This window comes from Cheilinus undulatus, linkage group 19, assembly GCF_018320785.1.
Source record: "Cheilinus undulatus linkage group 19, ASM1832078v1, whole genome shotgun sequence".
NCBI classification, from domain to species: domain Eukaryota; kingdom Metazoa; phylum Chordata; class Actinopteri; order Labriformes; family Labridae; genus Cheilinus; species Cheilinus undulatus.
This window is the reverse complement of record NC_054883.1, coordinates 7,131,075-7,157,568: the sequence shown is the minus strand read 5'-3', so window position 1 is coordinate 7,157,568 and position 26,494 is coordinate 7,131,075. Positions and strand designations below refer to the sequence as shown.

The 26,494-nt window shown below is 39.9% G+C and overlaps 1 protein-coding gene across 2 annotated transcripts in view; it reads left to right on the top strand.

Annotated features, from left to right (window-relative positions):
• The first annotated feature begins 8,982 nt into the window (after positions 1 to 8,982).
• Positions 8,983 to 26,494, top strand: part of nrbp2b (nuclear receptor binding protein 2b) — a 79,258-nt gene continuing 61,746 nt past the window's right edge. For both annotated transcript variants that reach the window (XM_041814124.1, XM_041814123.1), the window contains exon 1: positions 8,983 to 9,696. In XM_041814124.1, coding sequence (XP_041670058.1) covers positions 9,577 to 9,696 — 120 coding nt within the window. In that variant the 5' untranslated portion in view covers positions 8,983 to 9,576. The remainder of the gene's footprint in view (positions 9,697 to 26,494) is intronic.

Below are 26,494 nucleotides of genomic sequence, written 5' to 3'. Positions count from 1 at the left end.
GTAGGTTTTATATTCAACTAAAGATTTCAGGGATATTTACAGTTAGAAAGTGACGGGACCAGTCAGCGACGAAGGGCAGTACTTTCAGGCACGGCGGAGTCGTAACGTTAGCAAGCAACAACAAGAGGCCAGAAGACATTAGCATGGATGCTGCTAAAGTGCCAGTTTTATCAGAACTTGACATTTCTTCATTAAAAGAAGAACAAAGAACAGCAGGGAGTTTTTTTCTTTTCAAAAACAAAAAAGTCATGTACTGACTACAGTCGCCATGGTTCTCGTTATGCAGTTCTATATGGAGTTTACTCCTTGGTAGCGGCTACGTCACATGTTTTGTTGCTCCGATTGGCCGGTAGAGATGTGACAGACAGAACGTTCATCCAGTCACCCACCAAGTTTTTTTCAAAGGCTCTGCCCCTTCCCAAACGCTGTCTAAGAGAGGTTTACCAGACAGATGTGTGAAACAAATCCATCAGGCGTGCCAGGTTAACTTGTTAGCTCTCATAAAACCAGATCTACCTGAGATCTTAAAATCCTTTTAGGGTGTCTTATTTTGTCAAACTTACAAATTATCTAACCGAGTGGTTTTCAAAGTGTGAGGTGGGCCTCCCCTGGGGGGCGCCACAGAACTTCAAGGGAGGCGCAGAACCATAAACCAGAAAAACAGGTGATTTGCTTTGCTAACTTCTGCTGTGCATGGAGCAAAATGGATAGACTTATAGTTACTATAGGGGCTATGCTATAGAGTCAAATATTCAAGTTAGGATTTTCCTGCATTGGTCCCAATGATGCTCAAGTCTTTTACTTTGCAAAGATGTACAAGCTAATGACAGCATGAGGCTGTGTAAACCTTGGGGTCATCTTAAGACTGAGCAAAAAGTCTAGAGACGAAAACCAGGGGAATTTTTAACAGGAAGTGAAACAAATTTCGGCCACTGGTCAGTGCACCTGCACTAATCAAAAGCAAGGATGGTCTGCTATTAGCAATCCTGCATTAATTGTACAAATGAAAATGTATAGTTCCCACTAAATAAAAGGGAAAGGCAGAAATTTAAAGACATTTGCAGACCAAAATATCAAAAATATATCAATGTTAAAAATATTTAAAGATTAGACATAAATGTTTGAAGTTGTGGTTGTTTTTAAAAAAAAATTTTCAGTCTTCATCTTTATGTGGGTGGGGTCCACCGAATTAATAATTTCTTCTTGGGGGAGGCTCACTCTCCGACACTTTAAAAAACCCCTGATCTAACCCAACTGGTGAAGCTGAGGGATGTTCGTACGTGATAGGACTGATAATGAGGCGCCTAACTGTCAAGGATATAAATACTATAACATAACAAGCTTTGCCCTCAGGTTAGGAAATTCTGTGACTATAGAGCCCACTAAGGGTTGAGAGTGGGGTCTTTCTGGGACAAAATCTTTACATTTGACAGAAAATAAATTGTTTGACTAAGAATGGTACAAGGGAGAATTTATGGTGGTCCAAATCCAAGCAATGGATGTAATGGCAACAAAATACCACAAGATGTCGCCCTAGTCCTTCTGTTGTCTTTGGAAAATTACTTTATTTAACCTCATTATTCAAACATTTGTTGTAAGGCTTTAATATAAAATGTAACAGTAAAAATGACATTGAAATGTGAAACACTCTGCACATTAAAATCAGAACTGAAACTGTTTTCTTAAATTCTTTCTTCCTTCGTGTCACTATGGTCCAACAATATTGATTTTTTTTCTTGCAGTGGAGACAGAGAGTTGCCAAAATAATAAAAACATGTTCAAAAATTAGAGTCCACAGAGCTGTAAACATGAGCCATCTCTGGTGTGATATTCAGATCTTTAACTGAATTAATCAGTGGCTCTTTTTGGTGTTAAGTATTTATCGTTACAGTTATTCCTTTGTTATTAGTGGCCTCATTTCTCGACACTATTTTAAGTCCTGAGTGTGGCTTGTCTAGACGGCTCCATTGTCTGCTCTGCTCGTCTTGCCAAGAGGAAATCTCATTAACAGTTTGGCAGAACAGGGGCTCAGTCACAGGCGGGCTCTCTGTGAAGACAGAGAGCTAAAAATAGATTCACGTTGTGATTACTTCATGGATGTGTGATTACAACTGAACTGAACTGTTAACCTGCTGAGATCTGATGATTTTCTTTCTGAGGAGCTGACAGTAAATTCATGAGCACAGTGGGAAATAAATCATCAGTCAGAGCAGCCAGAATACTGACATACAGCCTCTACAATACAAATAAATATACACAAACGTTTTTCCTTCATGTCAATGAAGCAGAAGCATGATACTATTTGGGGCTTTTTTATGCTGCAGTCCATTCAAACATGACTTCAGTCACAGGTTTGATCTTATGAGGTAATTTAACACAAGAACCACTAGATGGCGTACAAGATTTACACTGAAGAGCAGTTCCCATGAAGTAATACACACCACTGCTTGATACTTGGAAATAATGCACTAAATACCGTATTCTCTCTAATGTAGGCTCAAAGAGATATAAGTAGAGTTTTAACTCACTGAGTTCATTGGACCTTCTGTAAAAACACTAAAGCAGATTCAGAACTAACCTGACTGTTATCAAGATATAGACTCATAAATCCAATTATAATCAGGATGACAAACTGGTTTCCTTTTGGCAACAAATTACTCTAAGTTATTTTGTCAAGAATTCAGGAAATGAGCTCAACATCATGGGAAACTGGTGCTGATTTGTCGAGATAATGACATAAACAAATCAGGATTATCTTACAATAACACAACTGTGCTATAAATAATGGGTCCATTGTCACAGACAGGGCAGGACTCTGCAGATTTTGAGGCCCTGAGGGCAATTTTCTCTGTCATTAAAGCATGTTTACCTTTTCTCAGGTGGATAGGACACACAAATAAAACAGGTTTAACATAGCTTCTCACATCCCCATAATTCCTTGGTGTTTGAAGGCCAATGCCATAAATGTACTTTCCCTCTAAATTCTTCTAACAGTGTGTAGCAATGATAGTTTACTTTGTTTTCTCCCCTGTCCTCGCACATACTTGTTTGGGCTTAAATACATCTGCAGCTATTTATTAAACACAGCTTTATTTATTTAAACAGAACATGTTTGCACAGAATCTGATTATTACCTCCACCAAGGAGGTTATGTGATCAGGTGGGTTTGTTAGTTTGTTTGTTAGTTTGTTAGCAACACAACTCAAAAAGTCATTGACGGATTTTGATGAAATTTTCAGGAAATGTCACAAATGGCATAAGGAAGAACTGATTAGATTTTGGGACTGATCTGGATCACTGTCTGGATCCAGGAATTTTTTAAAGGATTCTTTACTATTGGGAGATAGGGATAATGGTGGCGGTCTGCACTATTACCACTTTACACCAGGAGATGGCGGACATGAGTAACTTCAATCCCAGCAGCATTTGTGGGTGTGTTTCTGTTCAAAGTTTTGGAGTTTATAGAGTTTGAAAGACGCACACCTGGTCGAGGAGACGAGTCAGAGCGTAACAGAGAGAAAGACAGCGAATTGTAGCGAGAATACTCACATTGCTGGGAGGAATAGAGGAATATTCACCCTCTGCCATGACTTTAAGTCGTCCGGTGAGACCATGGGGGCTTCCGCCATGACAGTCCACATGTAGCGAAGCCAGTGCTTTGCCTCACCATGTCTCCACCCCACTGGGGAGGGAGTAATCGGTGCTCTCTGAGTGCTTTTCTAGTTATTATTATTATTATTAATGCAGGATGGATTTGTTCTATTAGCTCGTCTGTTTTGTCAGGGAAGGCAAGGTTTATGTTTGACCTCAGAATTTCGTCTCTGCTTTTGGCAGATGATGTAGTTCTGTTGGCTTCTTCTGCCGGGGACCTACGGCGGGCAATGGAGCAGTTTGTAGCTGTGCCAGGATAGGGGTTAGAACCTCAAAGTCTGAGGCCATGGTTCTCTGGCGGAAAACGGTGGCGAGAGAGCTAAACTGAACAGCAAAGCTCTCAATTTACTGGTTGGTCATTTTTCCCAGCCCTCATCTTTGGTCATTAACTCTGGGTAGTGATCGAAAGAATGAGTTCCCAAGTTCAAGCGGTCGTAATGAGATTCCTAAGAAGGGTGTCTGGGCTCAGCCTTAAAGACAGGGAGAGGGGCTCTGAGTAGAGCCGCTGCTCCTTCCTGTGTCAGGCATCTGATTAAGAAGCCTCCTGGATGCATTCCTGTGGAGGTCTTCTAGGTGCGCCCAACTGGGAGGAGACCCCGGAGTAGACCCAGGACTCGTTGGAGGGATTATGTGTCTCATCTGGCCTGGGAATACCTCAGAATACTCCAGGAAGATTTTGAATATGCCACTGGGGAGAGATGTCCAGGTTGACTCGTTCAGCCTGCTGCTACCATGACCCAGTCCTGGATAAGCAGAAGAAAGTGGATGGATGGAAATTAGAGATAGCAAGGTAGATTGATATAACAATAAAAGAATCAAATCCATAACAGAGGGGATCACTGTTTGATAAAATGGCACACGGCAAATTATTATTCCTATAAGTTACACCATGCTTTAAGACATGTTAAACTGTTGAGATATGGAGGCTTTGAGTTTTATTGTTACTAATATAGGGGGATATTGCTCACATTTGGGTTTGTCCTGGAGCTCTGTGGGTTTGTTTGTTGAAGAGAAATGCTTAAAAAAAATCACCAGATTTGATTGATTTACACAAGATGGGGAGGGGGTTCATATTGGTCTTTTCAGCCCCCTAAATGACTAAATCCGGCCCTGGTTGTAGCTTGGCAGTCGCACTTTCTGAACAATTTGGACTGTGTTGAGGGAAATAAATCACACCAGACTTTCAGTGCTTGTTTTATTATAAACTCTTACAGTTTCTTCAAGATTTTTCCCCCATGAAGGCACTCAGTAAACCTCAAATCACAACGCCAAGGCCTACACTTCCTCCCTATAAGATACAAAAGGCTCATTTTCTCCCTAAAAAAGCATATAAACATCCGGGCCCCTCTGGCTCCCTGTTCTGGTTTAAGTCCTGTTTCCTGGATTGTAAATGCAGCACTGTTCGGGGATTGAATGCAGATTTTGTTGGTTTGGTTTTGGTTCATGCTGTCATAAATCTGTAAACACATTGGATCGATTATTCGTGAAATAAAGAAGCAGAACAAAAAACAAATTATTTCTGTCATAAGACTTGTACATGCAGAGACTAAAGGACAGCTTTCCATCTCCAAAAAGGTGCTGGACATAAAAACATGAAACTGTGAAGTATTTCTGAAATGTTTTAATAACACTTATGCCTGTCTAAAGCCATAAAAACAAACTGCTCAGCTCAAGGCCAAGGCCAGAAGGGTGACCAGGCAGGGGAGGCACAGGCAAGGCTGTGATTTGATTGGCCTTCGCTGATGCCTGACCTTGAAGATGGATGCATTCATGTTATATGGATTATTGAATGGCTGTAATATGTAAAGACCCAGCCTCTGTAGAAAAATATTATAGACTCAAACAAATCCAAAAGACTTTCAAAAACAGTGGTATAATCCTGCTTTGAGAAAAAAAACTCAAAAAGATGCCAAAAAACTAACAAGATGCAAAACAACTGCTCATGCGACCTGCAGGCTGGCAGGATTAAAGGAACAACAAATTTACAGTGGCATGGTCATAAAGAGAAAAAAAAACTGCCACAAGACTTGCAAAAATCAACAACCAGACAAAATTCAGAGAGATGGGATACAAGTACATTTTTAAGATGCAAATAATTGCAATGTAAATTACAGACAAAAGAGTCACAGGGGAAAAAACCTACAAAGACATTTTAAAAAGCATCCAAAAGATACAAAATACTAGCAGAAAAACATCTACAGTAAATATTCCAATAAAAATCCCAACCATCCATAATCTCTCTAATCCCTTATCCCATTTAAGGTCTAATCAACAACGAATGTAAAAAAAAGGGTAACAACAAGGAAACAACAACAAAAAATACAGCTACAAATAATGCAAAACAAGACATAAAGATACAAAACATAAGCATGAAGATACTACAGATTTAATCGATGAAAGCAACCACAAAGAGGCACAAAAAGACATTAAAGACCCTGTAAAGTGAAATTCAATTTTTTTTCTCTTAACACTCTAGATATGTTGAAATATAGCTGCTGTAAACATGTGAAAACACTGAGATCTACATGTGACTGAATTCTGGATTTAGACCGTTAGAAAGTTTTTCACCTCCTTCCTGCCTGGGTTTAATTTGGGCGGGGCAAATATGTGGACTGGTGATGTCACAAGCCCACAGTGGGGAATGACCCCGCCCCTCTAACACTACAATATAAATTCACAGAGCTGTTGATCTCGGTACAGTCTGTTGTTAGCTGACGTCACTGCCTTTATTGAAAGTTAACAGTCAGTTAAATGCTCTTCTTTTGTTCATTGTTTAAATCTATCAGCCACAGTGGTCTATGGATCATTTAAAGTATCAGAACAGAGATCTGATCCAGAAAACGGATTTTGTCCCTTCTCTGGCAGAGAGTCAGGCAGCTGCACTCTGATAATAGACAATGTAAGGTCAAGGGGCAGGCTGATGGCGTGAAGGCTGTCCTCCATTCAGATTGTAACATTTTTTAAATTTGAGAGGATCCTCTTTCTGATGTTTTATTCTTGTGATATTTGAGGGGTTCATAACAGTGACCTGTCACACAATAAACTGAAATACAGATCTATTTTCACTTTACAAGGCCTTTAAAAAAACCAAGATAGAGAAGCATAAACTACATTTAGGTTGAATTAAATATAACACCAAAATAAAACTATGAAGACACAAAGTGTGGATGGCAGACAATCACAACGAGACAATCTGAATCTGATCTTTTCATATCAGATTTAGGCGACCGCAGCGTGAACATCCAAACAAAAACAAATCAGATCTGAGAAAAAGATCAGAATTAAGCACTAAGGCATATGCAGTGTGAACACAGCCAAAGATAAGCAAAACAAGCACAAACAGAAAAAAAAGACCAAAAAAAAAACCTCCTAGCTTTAATAACCCAGAACAGTGATATATGGCTACAAGAGATGCAGCCCCCCCACCACCACCACCACAAATGACAACAAAAGAACCACCACACAACTATCTTGAGCAACACAGATACATCAGATACACTTTTGAACAGGTTAAAAATAAAAAGACAGCGCTTCACTAACTTGAAAATCTGTGGTTAGGTGGGCCTGCACCGGCAAAAATAAAGCAGAGTCAACTTCATTGCAAGGCATTGAATACTGATGAAGAATGTCCCTATGTGTCCTTTAGTGTCACCTTAATTTACACGCAGGAACTTTAACTCAGTGGATAACTTCATTCACAGTGCAAATGTGTCTTACAACATAAACAACAATGCACCAGAAACATGAGGAAATGAACCCGAGCAGAGAACACAACTAAACACACATAAAACTCATCTGAACCATAGACTGTGGAAAGAATTGGACAAACTCTGTGTGACATCAGTCGTCTGCTTACAACAGGCGGACTCAAACAGCCCTTAAAGCCAGTCTGCAGCAGCTTCCATATTGAAATCACGGTTCAAAAGAACTTTGGATCAACCTAACGACCCGCCCACTAAGTTCAACTTCCTGTCAGCTAGCTAGCTGGCATTCTGATTGACAGAAACGTAGCTTCTGCCTGTCAGTCAAATGAGACACGCCAATCAGTCCAAAGTGAGGTTTTTCATAAATAAAAACGAAACATTTTCGGTACAAAGAAATTCATCCCCCATACAGTGAGAGCACATGAAGACACTAGCTAATGAGACATGTTTGTTTTTTTTAACCAGGCTGTAAACCAGTTCATTTCTAGTGTAAAAAACAGCTGTTTAACAGGTGTGCAGATGGGACTTACGGTGTTCCTGCAGCCAGCCTCACTTGACGTATTGCAATTGTTTGCACTTCCGCATCTGCTTCATTTTTCAGGACTAGAGGTTACCGCTTGATCTAAAAATTCTGCCCAAGGGCATGATGGGCAACTCCGCCCACACATCCCCCAAGATTTGAAAAAAGCAGTGGGCGGAGCTTAGTTAAGTTGACTCTTCAAAGAGTTTTTTTTTTGTGTCTAACAGCTGTTTTGAGATGCAATGTGAAATCATTCTCTAGTTTGTATTCAACAGAGATGGAAAAAATTAGTATTTTACTTAAGTTAAAATACGGTTTACTCTGTTAAAACTTACTTTCAAGTGCTGATTTCAAAATATACTCAAAAAATACAGGTACCCCCCCTAAAAACCAACTCAGTTATTTGATTAAATTTACTTTCAACACCTGCTAAAAGCCACAAAGGAGTTGCAAAATAACCACAGACTCACCATAGCTTACAAAGACAAGCATCAACAACTACAAAAAGACAAGTAGAACAGCCACAATTAGCAAATGCTGGCTTGAACGGCTACAAAAATATACAGTTAACAACTTTAGCGACAAAGTAGGGATTAGGGGACGCAAAGAAACCCCCAAAACTTGCAAAAAGCCCACAAAACTACATAAAACGTCTTCAAAGAAACGTTAGTGGTGCCAAACTACTAAGACTAGCTTGAACAGCTACAAAGAGACAGAACAAAAACCCTCAACAACTAGCATGACTAGGATAATGGCTTCAAACAAATAGAAATCGTTCATAGAAGGACAACGACTGGAAACAATGCGCCAGGATTAGTTTGAGGTTTTCTGCTGGTCTTGGGAGCCTTTCAGGTCACTGTCTAACCCTGTAGGCTAAAAGAGCTAAGCTACGATAGACAAAAGTACAATTTCATCGACGTAGTTAATTATTACAGAAGATATAAGCGTTTTAGTTTTGCACATTTACTGCTTTCTTTATATTCCTCTGATTAATTGAACTGCTCTACTTTGAGACAGGCTCGCCTTTTTATATCTCTAGTGCGCCCGTATTGCTGCCTTTACGGTACTCCATCCCTCTGCGCACCGTGCCTGGCAGGAGCCCACGGCTTCAGATCCACCAACACCGACAATGACGCGTGCGGATGGTGGTCGAAGAATAATCTCTCCCTCATAAAGCAGATACATGAGACGGGGCATGGTCGTGGAGGACTCACGGAGGGATATTTCACCCCACAGAGCGAGCTTTTACTCCCGCGTGGCTTCAGCCTAAAGACACAGATACGCTAGAAAGCATTTCGCGAGCTATTTTGCATGTAGCCTCGGGCGCATGAAGTCTGGGATATATTTCACACCCACTTCAGTTCTTCCTGCCACCTTGCAATGAGAAACCTGTAAGTTTTTATCAAAAGGGGGAACTGGCTTCTCTGTCTGACTGAGGAGTGCCAGTTTGAAGCGATATCCACCTTTTTCTGCAAGATGTTTTGAGCGCCAAGGGGGCTGAGAGCGGCTGGTGTCATCAGGGGAGGGAGAGGAGGGGGGAGTCTTCACTGCGCAGACAAGCGGCGGACCGTCTCTGCGCTACCGCTCGTCTCCCTCTGATCCTCAGCAGACGGACTCTTTCAGGAGGAAGGAGTGAGTGAAAAGAGGAGGAAAAGGGGTTGTATTGCCAAGGCTGGAAATCTGGAAAGATACGGCGGTAAAATGACGATGTCTGTCCCCGAGAGGAAATCAGGATCGGAGGGGAAAGAGGAGGAGAGCGAGGATGAGAGTGAGATCTTGGAGGAGAGCCCGTGTGGTCGCTGGCAGAAACGGAAAGAGCAGGTTAGTCTGTGTGTGTGTGTGGAAGTCATAAATGAATCAAGCTGCCCTTTCTGTCTCTGATCAAGCTGGACATCTCCGTGTTATGCAATTCTCAAGCCAGGCCGAGGAATTATTGCCCCGTGGTTTATTGCACCATCCCACCATAACACAGTGACACATCCGTTTATCGGCTTAGAGCCCACATAGAGTCTATTCTGGTGTTTGGGGACATGAGCAGCTTGGTTATGGTGATTTCTGTCTGGATCCATGTTTTCATCACTGCTGCTGCTTCTTACAGATCATGGCTTCTGTTCAGGTTGTTGGCATTTAACCTGGGACTTTAGGATGGACTCTTACAGGGGATGTAGGGTTTGTTTTTATTTCTCACCACGTTTTAGAACCTCCACAGAAATACAAGCCATAGACTAACAATTATGGGTACTATATCAGGATGCTGGCAAACTCCTGCACACTGTCTGAACAGCACTAAAACAGGGGAGTCAAACTCAATCACAGAGGGGCCGGATTCTGGACTTTGGTCTAACCTGAGGGCCTAACAGGGTCAACATTTAACTGTCAACCTCATTTTCAGCAGTAATAAAATATGGAAAAAAACAGCACTGATGATAAATGATTTGGAAATTCAAAAAAGTAAAAATGATAAGTTTAAAGGCTCAAATATGAGATTAAAAAAAATCCAATTTATTAGTTCAAAAGATCAGCACAAGATTTTAAAAATAGAAAAATATTTTTTTAAAGAGCAAATATATGAAGAGAAAGTTGAAATCATATGTTTGAAAGGTCAAAATGTGAGATCAAATTTAAAATCATGAGTTTAAAAGTCAAAATGTAAATTAAAATTTTAAATTGTAAGTCTGACAAGTCAAATATGGAATTAAAAAGCCAAAAATTAGGAGCTGAAAATGTCAAAATATGGACTAGAATTCAAATTGATGACTTAAAAAGTTAAAAATATGACTGATATTCAAAATTGGGAGTGGAAAAGGTCAAAATATGACTTAGAATTTAAAATTGGGAATCTAAAAGATAAAAATGTGACATTTAAAGTCCAAATTCTGAGTTGAAAAGGTCAAAGTATGAAATGAAAAGTCAAAATCATAAGTTTGAGTCGTAATCTTGAGATGCAAAATTGAAAATATGAAATAACACACAAATTATTTTTTTCCCCACATTCTTGACTTTTTATCTATTTTTTCATACTCTTTTTCAGATTTTTATTTTTATACTGGAGGAAATCTGCAGACCTCATACTGGTGGGCCAGTTATAATACAAATATGTTATGATCTCATGGGCCGGATATAATCCTTCCATGCAAAATCAGTGTAAAGTGGCAACACTGTAATTTAAAAGTTTTTTTAGGGCATCTATCTGGAGACCTCCTCTCAGTGTCTTGCGACCCCAAAGGGGGTCCCGACCCCAAGGTTGAGAACCACTGGTATAGAGAATGGGAGAGAGAGAATCTATGCAGCTGAGATCTTGTGACCTTTAGCAAAATTTGGGGGAAAATGCAATATTTTTATGCTGATATTCATGGTGCCCAGAGGATGAATATTGTCAACTTGTTCTCCCAACAGGTTGACTGTTTAAAAATAGAATTTTTCTTTCTTGTTTTCATTAGGCTGGTTTTCCGTTATTGCAGACAGAATAGTGGATAAATCAAGCAACTTTTCTGCGTCAGACTATATTTTACTTTTACTTGATTTCAAATTAATTTTGGGTGTACAGAGCTCTGATTGGGCTAAATTTGGAAACAGAAGATGTTACATCAAATTGTGAAAATGGTATTTTACAGTTTGTGGCACACCGTAACTGAAGATTTATTGATTATTATAGATACTAGTATTAAAGCTAGGGATGTACATTTCACTGAAAATCAATCTTAGGAAGTGACTGGCAGTTCTCTTAAAATGTTAGGATTCTGTAACCTGAACGCCAGATGGATTTGTTTCACACATCCATCTGGTAAACCTCTCATAGATAGCATTTGGGAAAGGGCAGAGCCTTCGGAAAAAATCCTGGAGGGTGATTGGATGAACGTTCTGTCTGTCACATCTTTACCGGCCATTCAGAGCAAGAAAACATGTGACGTAGCCGCAACCGAGGAGTAAACTCCATAGAGAACTGCATAACGCCAACCATGGCGACTGTAGACGTGTCAGTACACGACTTTTGTCGTTTTTGAAAAGAAAACAGCTCCCTGCTGTTCTCTGTTCTTCTTTCAATGAAGAAATGTCAAGTTCTGATAAAATTGGCGCTTTAGCAGCATCTACGCTAATGTTTTCTGCCATTATTGCACCGGCCTCTTGTTGCTGCTCGCTTACATCACGACTGTGCCGCACTCGAAAGTACTGCCCCTCGTCACTGATTGGTCCTGTCACTTTCTAACTGGGCCCAAACGGTTCAGACAGGAGCTTTACAAGATGGATTGGCCAGTGAGAAACACGAAAACGGGCGTATCCGTCTGGACTGGTTTTCACTTTTGAGTTTGTTAGCTTGATGCTAACACATACTGGAATTTTCCATTAACAGGCTAAAGGATTTAGCATTGCCTCCTCCTAGTTTTAACACATGTAACCATCAGTTTCCTTTAACTAAACTGGTTAGATTGTTGAGCTGAGTCGTTCCCAACGTGGGGTCCAGGTATCCCTTGGGGGTGGGGGAAAGATCGCATATACAAAAAACCAAACTCAGAATTTCAGAGTTTAAAAAGCTGTACATTTTGACACTATAAACACTATAATTTCAAGTTTCTAAAGTTATAGATTTATAACATTAAAAGTCATAAATGTATGAGAAACCATACTGAAAACAGTGGTCGGATAACCCCAATTTACAGAAATGTCTCTTCTAGGTCCAGGTGATAATGATAATGTGTTGATTCTGGGCTAAAATCACTAGTATTTCCTTATTGATCTGTAAGAATTATCAGTTGATCAGGGTCTCAACTGTTGGACTCATGGAAGGAGAACAGCTTCATTTAGCATGATTTTCTTTAGCTATTTATAACATTATAATCTCAAGATTTCTAAGCTCCGATGCACAAAAAAATCAAGATTAATTTGATGTGTAATTATGACTTTTTGACTTTGAAAAATGTGATTTTTGAAGAGTTCCTCTGTATTCTTTTGTGTTTTGGAGTTGCCCTAATAGATTGTTTATACATGAAAATAATTAAAACTGATGTTTAATTTTTCTAACTGAAAACCATTTGCCCATCCATGGTTAAAGACAAACACTATTCATCTCAGCTATTTATATTTTGATATTTCTTCTATTTCATAAATATTCCATGAATTCCTCACCCATAAAGTGTCAGAAAACTGTGAAATTGTGCAGAAATATCTGCGAGATGTAGGTGGATGTTAAAGGGACCAATCACAAATAATCAGTTTTATTTAAAAAACAAAAAGCACATTTAAACTGCTACGAAGATTGAATTTTTGACTATTTAATCAAAAATAACTTGATTTATATCAAGTTGAACACATGATAAACACGTTAAGTAAACAATGAAAGGTTTTATATTTACACAAAAGTGTTATTTAAACCTACAAATTGATAGGGCAGCTCTTTGTTTTGTCTGTAGTTTGATTTTTAAAGGCAGATAATAGACAATGGAATATTCAGTCATACAACATGAGTCATAACGTCTCAAACCTTCAGTTCTGACTCTTAAACTCTTTTGTTGCTCCCTCAGAAGGCACAGTGCAGCTCAAGACAGAGATTAATGCAGCATATTTTATCTGCTTCAATATTATTATGAAGCTCACATCCTTGTCAATCCAACATCTGCAGTGTTATTTACAACCCTGCTGTTTTTCATCTGAGGATCAGCAGACAGCACACCCCACAAAAGAAGCCGGTGGCCTTGTTTTTGCCGTCTCTCCCATAAATATCGCCGTGTTTGTTTCATTTCAACATCAAAGACGTAAAAACGCCGCACAGTTTCTCCTGCATCAAAAACCCAGCCAGTTGCTCCATGTGAGGTCTTTGAGACATTCACAAAAACACCCAAAATTGTTGTGATTATGAGAGCGTAGAGAAAGACATGTGAATGTCTCAGCAGCTTTGAAGAAGTGGGCGTCGGCTTCACTAAAAGCTCCAGATAAGGCAGAGGGTTTAAGTTGAAGGTTATCTCTCAAGCACATACATTTCTCTGCATGCCGCAGCAACATCCTGACCTCTTGGCCACTGTGAGCATCGTTCATTGTTGAAATATCACACATACACATACACCACCCTGATGTTTTTCCACCCATTGATTACCCATCTGCATGATTCTGGACTGCCTCTACACCTAAAGGCATATTTATGTAGGGCTGGTTTCTGAACAAATCTATATCAGAGCATCAATAGTAATGATCTGATGATTTTAGCTTATGTCATGAAAAGAAATAGATAAAATAAGTCGTAAAAAATAAAATTTCTGTTTGGACTTTTCCCTGGGGTTTCATATGACATTAAACTTTAGTATTTAATGACTCAGTCTGCATTTATTGCTCCAGTTTAGTTTGAATACCTACATTTTTAAGAATAACGCTGACACTGATGGTACATTTATTCCTTCTGTCTGTCAGTTGTCTGTCAATTTCAGTATTTTTTCTTCAGCATATCAGCAAAAGCCAAAAGCTGGCCACTCCCCACCTACAGGGAAAGCATGAAGCAGGAACAGCACCGATCCTATACCTACAAGGACAGCCTGATGCAGGGAGAGAAGCAGCAATAACCCAGAGAGGAGCAGGTATCAATGACAACAGAATGAATTGGTTAAGTCAGATATAGCAAAAAAGGAGGAGCTGGGGTGGAGGAGGGTTGCAAAAAGCAGCTTGCAGAGGGAGCAGCGAGGCGCAGCCAGGCTAAAGCCATTTAAATATGGCAGCATGAGTGCTATTAGCCAGGTTGACAATTACATTTGACATTTAAAGCCACTGTATTTGGGAAAAAAACTGATTGATGTGACTTGCAAAGGATAATTTCTAAGATCAAAATTTCCCTTTTTCTAAGGTTTTCTGATGGAATTATTTTTTCAAGCAATACCACAAAGAGCCACAAGTGGTTACAAAAGATCCACATGTGGCTAAAAGCCACATGTTGAGTATCACTGCCCTAAACAGTCTCATCCAACCACCCAGAGTTTAATGGTATTCAAGTCACAATATTGCCAGAGAAAAGCAGCAAATCCTTTTTTTTTTTTCATAAAGGGGACATATTATGCAACAATTACTTTGGCTTTTCTTACAAAAATATGTGCCTGTCCACAATCCCCTCAAATACCAGAAAAATCCGTTCCCTTCCCCCCCTCTCTTTCTCCACCTTTTAGAATATATGTGCTGAAACAAGCCATTCTCAGATTTTACCCTCATGATCTCATGTGGGGAGTTAGCCCCGCCCCCAGGTTTGGTTGGCCCTCCCCACTTGGAAGAAAGTTCCACCCTCCTCTCCTGATCTTCCTCCTAGCTGCCAGCTGAGATGCTGGATAAGTTGGGGATTGATAGTTCGAATCCCAAACAGGTCCTTAACTTTGGTTTAAAGTGTCTGTAACATCAGGAGCGCCACATCCATTTCCTGAGAGGGGTGTGGTCAGGGGCGGAGTCAGACAGCTTCATTAACATTTAAAGCCATAGAAACGGCTCGGTCTGAGAAGGGCTGGAACAGAGTGGGTTTTAGACATGCAAAAATACTATACCAGAGTGATTTTTCAGCAACAAACTTCACAGGCGTGTTTTGGGGACCTCTGAGACTGATATAAACTTGTATTAAAAGGGTAAATATGTCCCCTTTAAAGCTTGCGACCAGCCATTTTCATATTTTCAAAAACCTGAACCAAGTCCATTTGCCCCTCTTTGGATAACTATGGCCTGGATGAACTAAAAACATTAATTGAAAACCAATTTCAACCCCAGTTCCCAAAAAGTTTGACAGGTATCACTTTTGTTGTTTCTTTCTGGTATAATTATTAAGGTTAAAAATTCTAGTATCATGACAACCCGAGTTACCAACTGAAGAAAAAAATCTTAAAATTAAACAGTGTTTGTCACAATTTCTAAAACACAAACAAAGTAAAGAGGTTGTTTTTTTAAGAGCAGTGACAGGTAGGTAGTTAGATGGACAGAAAATTTATTTTTTAAAAAAAGGAAGCACAGGTTCCCACACATAAGGCTCTAACAGCTCATTTTGGCTTGTTGGCTTGTTCCTGTGATGAACCTTTGGTTTGTGTCAAAGTTGGAGCCCTCTGTAGTCTTATATTTTTTGCTGATCTTATCTAAAGGCAGAGAAAGTTCACGACTACTGTACTAGAGTAAAAGTACAGCTGGTTAGTAAAAGTAAAAAAGTAAAATCAACTCAAGTGAAAGTAAATAGTATTTATATAAAGTTAACTTTAAGTACTGAGTACTGAGACTTTTCTGAGGAATTGTAAGTAAAATTTGATCTTTCCTTTCCAACAAGAGAATAGATCTCCAATCATGTTCAGGTAAACTCAGTGGATAACTTCACTTATGGTGCAAATGTGTTTAACAGCAAAAACAGTCCACTTAAAACACGACCAAGAGGACCCCAGCAGAGATTACTGTAAAACAAGCAACATCTTAAGGCTTATAAATAAGATATCGACACTGTCCAAGGGCATGAGGGGAAACTCTGCCTTGGCACCTTCACATCCCCCAGATTTGAAATCACAGTGGGCAGAGCTTAGATCATTTAACTCTACATAGCTGAACAAACACTGGGGGATCAACACTCAGTGGAGTTAAAGTTACACTCTGGGAGTTTGAGTCGACCTTAACCTTGGGAAAAAGCTCAAGAGTATTGTACACAAGTAAAATTACTGCTACTCTGGTTAAAACTTACTAAAGTAGAAGTACAAGTACCCCAAAAAACAACTCGATTACAGTCATTATAGTATAATGTAACTGATGTTATCCAGCATGTCTAGGCTATAAAGTAATAAATATCTTATCCTGATTCCTTTTTTCAGTGAAATGCCTCCCTTGCTGTTTAAATCATGTTGAACTTTGTATCTGGCACCTACCCCCTGCCAACAGTGCCAACAGGAATAAAATAAGACATTATAGAAGTATTCTCTCTTGTCGCTGATGGCCTTGCTTACGTTTTTAGGTGACAAAGAAGCATCAGTGTTCATTTCTGTCTGTTTTATAAGTGGTTAAAAACTCCTCACAGGAGCTTTAAGATTTTTGTGTGTTCATTTTCTGTGTTAGACCAGTTCATAGTGTCATTAATATGTGGTATTTATGCTCCTCATCTCACATTTAATGTTGCAGAAGGCGTTTTGGGGGGGTGTCAAAGAATTGGTAACAGGATCGGCTGAGCCAGCGGGGAGTCTAGTGCCGTGTATATGGAGCTCCCACTGTTCTGTACTTGCTCGCTTTCCAACACGGCCTAAACTGGCTGTGAATTGGCAAATGGGGCATGGTATATGACATCACTATAGTATCAGTATCAATGCTGCAAGGCAAAAAGAAGGCGAGCCTGTACGATGGTGTCATTGTGGAAATTCACTGTGTATGCACTCGTTGATATATTGATTTAACAGCAAAATTATCTTCCACCACCTCATTAGAAGCCAGATTGAAGCTTTTTAGTGATGTGATTCTTTCATCTGGACTCATTCACTTGAGTGAAAACCCACTCAGTGCTTGTTTTATTCCTCACTCTTTGACGTAAATGCTCACCTTGCATCCCTCACTTTCTTTTGGTGCAAATTTATCTCTGAATAGACATTTTTTGAAGGGAAACAATGGCTTAAAAAATGTACCTCAGCTGCCAGCTTTCAGTGTTTGTGCATGTTTGATCCAGTCTAACACAAACAAAATGAACCCGTGTGATAGGATCTCTGCAGGGACAAACTGAGCCAAAAACTGCTGCCAACCATTCACGAAGCCACTCCAACAGCTTAACGTCATTAACCTCTGCAGCCATCCTCGTGCTGTGAGATCATACAGAACGGTAGTTTAGTGAAATTATTCATCAGAAACGCTGACACTTTTCCACGCTCTCTTGTCTGTTTTGATGTTTCCTCCCTCGGCGCAGCAGGCATGGGCGCGTCTGAGCGGCAGGACTGAAACGTACATGAATACTCAGTAAATAAGTCAGTGGGTGAAAGTTCAGATTCACGCTGCTATATCTGTTATTCATCTCAGGCATTGAAATAAACACCGGCCACAGTCACATGGTCAGCACATGGGATTGTTTTCTCTGCAGGAGAACAGGCGGGAATAGTTTTACATGTTAAAGCTGAATGTGATGTCACTTCATCCTTTTTGACCCAACAGTGATTTTTCTGGGTGTGACTGGAAAGCGAATTTAATGTGATTTAATGGTGAAAATCTTTCCTGGCTGAGACGAGCTAAAATGCAACAGAAAAAACTTCCCTGGAAGTCACACCAGGACAAGAGATGACATGAGATGGCAATTAAAGTGACCAAAAGTGGCCACATTGAGCTAAGTGTTGCAACGCGGTTCCTTTTGTTGACGACATGACTTACTTCATGTAAGAAACAACATGATTTACAAGTTCTTGATTTCTGACCGACAACACGTATCCTCTGATTGAGTCATATAACTTTCCAGAATGGCGACATTTAGAGTGCAGTTTTACACAAGATAAATAGTGACTCATTTAGTCTTGTTGTTGGAACATGAACCTGACAAAAGCTTTCTTTTCTTCCAAGGTTATCTTTGATTGAAGTGGAAGATGAATTTTTCCAGCCTTTTTAAGATAAATATTGCCCAGGATGTGCAGAGATGAAACATGAAATGGTTTAGAGGAGGTACTCTCAACATTTAGCCCTGAACCTTTTTGGGTGAAATCAGTCTCTCTAAAATGACCGGCTGTGAATAGCACTGCCAGGGGATTTAAAGATTAAAATTGGAAACCGTACTGTTTAAAGGCTATTAGGAGCCAAATCCAATGACCAGTCAGGCAAAACATGTAAATAGAGGCTTTACTGTGCAGGGATCGGCATCAAAATGTAAAATAAAAACGACATGTTTTCATAAGTTGCTATAGAGTGCTGCAGGGGTGGTGTACTTTTGTCGGCCAAGACAGAAGTAAGCATGATGTAAGTTAAATCAACAAAAAGCCTGTGGGTTCTGCTTCTAGGGATGCACTGATGCATTGATTTGACCTCCTGAGACCTGGGCTTGTGTTAGGAAAGCATTTTTGTCAAGAGAATTGATCTCCAATCATGTTGTTCAGGCGAACTCAGTGGATAACTTCACTCATGGTGCAAATGTGTCTGACAACAAAAACAACAAACCACTTAAAACAAGACCAAACGAACGCAACTGAACACTCTACCCAAAGGCACAAAATACAAACAAAGTTAAAAGAAATGAAAAGAAGTTCTTTAACAAATTTACCCTAAAATTTCTTTAAATAGTCCTCAATTCCCCCTAAAATTTCCAAGACAATCTGGCTGCTGTATTTTGCCGTTACAATATATTTCCAGTCTAAGATTTTTGTTTTTAATTCAGTTTATTAATAAAGTTTAGCAGTTATGTTTACAAAATAACCACATGGCAAAGATTGCAGACAAAGAAAAATTTCAGAGAAAAAATAGAGAAAAAGGTCGTGGGTCTTATCTGGGATTAAATTATGTATAGGCCTGTTTTAGACGTAGTTACACGAACGTTGGCTCGCTTTAGCTTCATTAGCTTTAGCTAAACCTAACATAGTTGCATAATTAACAGTACTACATAAGCCAAAATAGATAAATAGTTTACATAGCTGCTTTGTAAGTTTACATTTAGTTACTTTAGCTACATTTGCTATATAGCTCCATTATCTACATAGCTTCCGTATAGCTAACAGAGCTACGTAAGCTACGTTTGCCACGTTAGAATGTTTTAATAGAGGACAAGCTTTTTTCCTGTGAGCAGACTGTTTACTTGGCTTTATTAAACTTTATAATTGGGGTTTGCAGGTCAGGTTTTTAACTTTTTTCTTTAACTTTTGGTATCTGAACCCTTAGCGTAACCCATACTAACCCTAAACAGAAGTTTAATCCAATTTTATTTTGAAAATCAAGGCTGACACCTTCACCTTTGTCATTGCTATTTTCATCCTAAATGTACAGAGCTCTTCTTTGACACTTTCTTAGTGAAAGAAAAATTATCATGAAGTGTGTTTTTAAGTTGCTTGAATGCTAGCCAGTAGTGTTTAGTTGCATTGCTTGTGTTTTTGTTAATGCCAGTCTTTTCACAGGGCTTGTTTTCCTCAATAGAAGGTGGTCACTTTGGTGAGTGGGGAGTGTTGTTCGACTGCTCTCATCAATAAGTCAGGAGGTCAAAGATCAACTTAGCAGGTTTGCTTTTGTCGTTTTGTGCTGATTTTTGCCCCATATTGACATCTGTCAGCAGTTGGCTGAATGAAGAGCTCATGGGTGCTTTTTTAATACTTTAAACTTTAAACTTCCATGCAAGTCCAGATGCTAAATTTGCAGGTTTTCACAGACTCAGTCAAATAGACCAAAAACTGTTAAACATAAAGCTCAGTATAAAGCATTCTTTCTCAGAATAACATGTTTTTGATGATTGAATGAGTGTCCCCAAAATGACCAAAAACTGCTGAAAAACCCCAGTCGTTTTGACGTATTCCAAAAAAAGAAATGATTTACAAACTTCATAAACCAATGTTTTATTCACAATAAAACATAAACAGCACATCAGACATTAAAACTGAGACATTTTATCATTTCATGAAAAATTTCAGCTTATTTTGAATTTGATGGCAACACATCTCAGAAACATAGGGACAGGGCCATGTTCACCATCATGTAGCATCCCCTCTTCTTTTAACAACAGTCTTTAAATGGGACCAGGGAGACCAGATGCTGTAGTTTTGGGAGAGGAATGTTGTCCCATTCTTGTCTGATGTAGGATTCTGGCTGCTCAACAGTCCTGGGTCTTCTCTGCCACATTTTTCATCTAATGATGTGCCAAGTGTTTTCTTTTTTTGTTTCGTTGAAGATTTATTTTTGGGCCTTTTCATGCCTTTATTAGATAGAGGAGGACAGTGGACAGACTCGGAAACAGGGACGAGAGTGGGGAGAGATATGTGGTAAAGGGCCATAGGCTGGATTTGAACCCGGGCTGCCCACGTACATGCGCTTTAAACCACTCAACCATCTCTGCGCCCCACACCAAGTGTTTTCTATTGACTTCAGGCAAACCAGTTCAGTACCCAGACTCTTCTATTGTGAAGCCATGCTGTTGTGATGGATGAGGTATGTGGTTTAGCATCATCTTGCTGAAATAGTTAAGGCCCTCCCTGAAAGAGACGTCTGGATGGGAGCATATGTCAGTTTACTTGTCAGCACTGATAGTGCCTTTCCAGATGTGAAAGCTGCCCACACCATAGGAACAAATGTAACCTCATATCATAGGAGATGGTGTAGTTTCCAAACATAATTTCAAATTTTGGTTAATCTGACTGCAGAACAGTTTTCCATTTTGCCTCAGTCCCTCCTAAATTGGCTTCTGTCCAGCGTTTCTGGATTGTGTTCACACATGGCTTCTTCGTTGGATGATACAGCTTTAACTCTCATTTGTGGATGGCATGGTGAACTGTGTTAACAGACGGTGATTTCTGGAAGTCTCCCTGAGGTCATGCATTGATTTTCAGTACAGAATCAAGCCTCAGTGCTGCCTGAGAGCCTAAAGATCATGAGCATCCAATGCTGACATTCTGCATTGTCCCTTGCACACAGGGACAATTTTTAGGCAGTTTTCTGCAGATGTGCAAACCTCTGCCCATCTTTACTTCTGATAGACTCTAGACTATCAGCATTAGCATGTATGAAAATTTCTGACAACATGCACAACCAACATAGCCACTGTAAATATACGTAAAAATAAGTCTAAGGAGACTCCCTCTTTCTGTGTTCATCCTCATTCATAAATGTAAAGTGTGTTCTGAGTTCTGTACTAGATGCAAATGTAGAAAAATCTTGGCAGGAAAAGACTAAAGTTCATAGCCAACTTACTCACAGCATGTCTATTTTATTCTTCTAGCCTCAGTTGTTTTTTTGATGAGTGGCAGTAAGAGATGAGAGAACAGTGTCAGTATGTGTTAAACTCTGTGATTTTTTTAAACAATCATAACGGCACAGTAGTTGTTACATCCACCACAGACTCAGAGCTGTGATCCTGGCTCTGTTTTGCAGCATGGCAGACCCCCTGAAGTGAATCCACGCCCGTCCCCACGCTGCGGAGCTCCGGCAGCACAGAACTCATTCCAGTAATTGCTCCGTCTTCTATTTTGAGGAACTGTCTCCATCTGCTCTCAAAGAGATGAAAAAGAGGCAGCCTTGGTCGGGGGAGTCTGCGTTCATTTGTCATGATGTTAATTCTCGAGTTGGATGAAAATATGAGGTAGAATGTGAGGGGTGTCTGTTATTTTCTGCTGTGGTATGTTAATTAAAATCTCAGGCAGGTGCCAATGCTGCTATGTTAGTGTCGGGATGCAGAAACTGTGCTCATGTTTTGTGCAGAAAGGAGCCGCAGAAATGTAGGACATGTTAAATTTGAAAAACACAGGTGTAAAAATAATTTTTCAGTTCCATGTAGGTGCTTTGGTTTTAGGCTGCTGATCATCATTTATGTTTGTAACAGCTGTGGTTCTCCTCTGAAGCCAAAATATCTGCTGGGAAAAAGTCAGCTGCACATAAAACACAGCATTACAATATAATCATGGGATTACATGCAAGGTTTCTATCTTTAAGTTAGGTTTCACTTAACATTTGTTATGAATTGTAACTTTATAAATAAAGATTGACTGATTGAATTTACTCTCAGAAGGCCAATGCCGTTACTAATAGATCATTTATTGTTCAAAAAAACTCCTTGGCTCTCCTTTCCAAATTGTCATTATTAAAATGCACCACAAAGTACAATATGTGGAGTATTTGCACTAAAATGGCCACTTTATTTAAAAAAATAATTCTCCAGTCCTCTTTGTTATATATTTTGTTGAGTACTTTCGTACCTCAGATACACTATGTGGACAAAAGTATTTGGCCGCCTGCTCCTTATACCAATTGGACTGTGATGAAAATATGTTCAGATATATGAAGTTGAATATGGAGTTGGCCCTCATTTTGCAGCTATGACAGCCTCCACTCTTCTTGGAAGGCTTTCCACAATATTTTGGAGAGTTTCTGTGGGAATTTTGGCCCATTTATCCTGTAGAACATTTATGAGGTCAGGCACCGATGTTGGACTAGAAGGCCTGGCTCACAATCTCTGTTCCAGTTCACCAAAGGTGCACGATGGTATTAAGGTCAAGGCTCTGTGCTGGCCAGTCAAGTTCTTCCACACCAAACTCATCAAACCATGTTTTTATAGTCTTTGCTTTGTGCACTGAGGCACTGTCATATTGGAATAGGAAAGGGCCTTCCCCAAACCGTTGCCACAAAGTTGGAAGCATAGCATTGTCCTAAATGTCTTGGTATGTTGAAGCGTTAAGATTGGCCTTCACTGGAGATAAGGAGCCAAGCCCAAACCCTGAAAACAGCACCATACCATTATCCCTCCTCCACCAAACTTCACAGTTGGCATGATGCAGGCAGGTAAGGTTTTCCCAACATCCACCAAATCCAGACTCACCCACGAGTGGAACAGATAAGTGAAATAATTGTTCAAATGGTGATACAAACATGAAATCTGGTACATGTACTCTTCAATGTCTACTATTTTCAAAAATGACACTGGCCAAGCAAAAATCCAAGATGGCGACTATTTTCCAAGATGGCTGACACATCACACTGAGCCCTATTGTAATGGGGGAAAAAAATTTTCAAGAACCGCCCCCCCCCCCACACACACACACACACACACAATTTTTATACAAGTCAAGGTTTTTGGAAACTAAAATGGCAAGTGAAGGTAATTTTGTCCATGGCAGTTGCATATTAGACTTTAACCAAGATGGCGTCCAAGATGGCTGCCGCAAAAGACAATTTCACCATATCTCAGCTACTAATAGAGATAGACAAATGATTTTTGTCTAATCCTACCTTTTTCGGTTCAGAGAATCTAATGGACTTGTTCCAATAAAGACCACCTAAACTGCTGCATCAAAAATGGCATCAAGGATGTCTGCCATGAAGCATATATTTTCATTTAAAAATATTGCGGGGTGCGCCGGAAGTCAAGAGGTTAAGGCGCGCACCGTGTACGCGGGCAGCCCGGGTTCAAATCTGGCCTGAGGTCCTTTGCCGCATGTCTCTCCCCCACTCTTGCCCCTGTTTTCTGAGTCTATCCAAATAAAGGCACTAAAAGGCCCAAAAACAAATCTTACAAAAAAATATGGCCTATTTTGTTTGATCCTGCCTTCCAAAGTTATTTATCCAACAAAGAAGCAATACACAGATCTATGCATTTCCTGGCTTAAAACCCATATTTTCAAGGTTAGGTGATTCAAAGGAAAACTCTAGAAGAAACTTAAAGTTTTACATTCATTCAAAGATTTTGTCAGCTGCCATGTTAGTTCCACAAGAAGGACAACGTTCAGCAATGGTACACTGTTCATGTCATCATATTTCTAATGGAAGTCAAAGTAATCAAGAACGTCTCAGTCAGAACCAGCAACGATCTTTGTAGTCAAGAATGTGGCATCGATGTATAGGTTAATGTAACCCTTTATGAATAGCATAGGTCCCACCATCATTAATAACCACCAGGGTCAAAACTCAAAGGTACATTTGGGTACCCAATGTATGCTGACCATAGTAACTATTACACCATGGCATTTAAAGAAATATATATAAATAAATAAACAAGTAATAAGACGAGAATTAATTGAACTGACACATTTTTTTCATGTCACACTAACCCACCAAGGTCATACTGTAAATACTAAAACTTCTCAAAGTGAAAGAAGATCTTATTGATGGAAAGTAGGAATGGTGCACAGGAAACAACACACGTATATATATACATTTATGTTAGTACAAATAAGCACCATGATTAGAAATAAAGATAAAGAAGTGAAACAAAAATTTCAGAGGAGTGAAGAGTCACATCTCACATTTGCAAGTGCACAGTGCTGTACAGGTGAAACCTGCCTGTAGCACTTGCACCTGCCACCACAGCCTGATTTGCAGCCGCATTTGGTCAGCTCTTGGCAACTCTTGGCTATGGCTATGGCTGTATAGAAGACCTGCCAATCTTCACCAACCTTCTGCCATCCCCAGTCAGCAGGACTCTCTGCTTCTGGCTGACACTTGTTTGCCTGGGCCCAAACACAGCCAGCCTGGTAGGCAGCACGTCTGGTGTGCTGGAGCAGAGCTGCTCTGGTTGGTGGAATTACCTCGTAAGGCCTCTGCTTTCTGGCAAACATGTCAAGTCTGACCTCATCCACAGTGGCAGCAGTGATGGACCTGTCATACGTTAGTGTGACAAACTTCTCCAGTATCTCCAGGTCGCCATCTTCCACTGTGAGAGGGTACTGGCTCAGCTTGGAGAAGACAGGGGAGGCCTGGACAAATGTCCCATGTTTGCCAGGCAGTTTTCTTGCCCTTGTTGCAGAAGGCTGTCACTTTAGTCCCGTGTGATCTGTACACCATCCGGGTAACTACATGAGCAAGTCATGTAGAGCCCCCTTACCCTTAGCTCTCCCACGCTGGCATGCCCTGCCAATTCAGGTGCAACTAAACTATATCTAATAACTACCTACTACAGTTTACTAGCTAATTATATGGGGCTGTTAGACAGCATTTGGGACAATAAACTAAACTATACTACAACTACTAGTCTAATACTACAGTATTAGTAAAGCTAGATCAGCTGACACTGAACCCCATGCTGAGTTACACAGTAGCAATGTCACCAGTGTGCCCTGGTTGAGTGCTGACATTCACTCTATTGCATTTGTAAGCTCTCATCATTGCCTCAGTTCTGTACAAATGTGAAAATGGCTCAGTTGGATTCTAAGTCCCAAAAAATGTATGTGCACTCCAAAAAATCATGTTTATACAGTATGTTCAGTAGTTGCCTAGGTATTAATACTTTAAATTAATGGCGGCCATCTTGGATGCCATCTTTGTCATCAAATTTTATGTTATGACAATAATTAAAACAAAACTAATGAAGCTGGTTGTCAAGAAACATTTTAATCTTTAAAAATTCATTAGGCAACATGAAAAAATAAAATAAAGCAAAATGCGATCAGGCAAGGCAGCCATCTTGAAAAATGACGGCCATCTTGGATTTTTATGTAGCCAGCGTTATTTTTGAAAAGAGTAGACCTTGGAGAGTACAGGTACCAAATTTCATGCTTGTATCACTATTTGAACGATTCTTGTGAAATATGCAATTATCTGCTGCACTACATCCAGAGAAGCGTGAGTCACCACTCCATAAAACCTGTTTCCACTGCTCCACAGTCAGTTGTCGATGTTTGCATTGGACTTAGTGACATGAGGCTTGCATGCAGCTGCTTGGCCAGTTTGCTTGGTGAGTTTTATGTGCCGTGTGCCTTAGCAGTCTTTGACCCCGCTCTGGGATTTTACGCTTCGCTTAGGAATGACGCTTGCTGTCATTCCTAAATGCTTCCACTTACTCAGTTACAGGGATGAAATTTTAAGTATTGCAAAGGTGGCATCCATCACAGTATCACACTTGGAGTCACTGAGCTTTCAGAACGACCCATTTTGTATCACAAATGTTTGCTAAGGGAGACTGCATGGCTAGATGTTTGATTTCATACACCTGTGGCAACAGGTCTGATTGAAACACAAAACTGAATTCATTTGACCAAACACTTTTGTCCAGTGT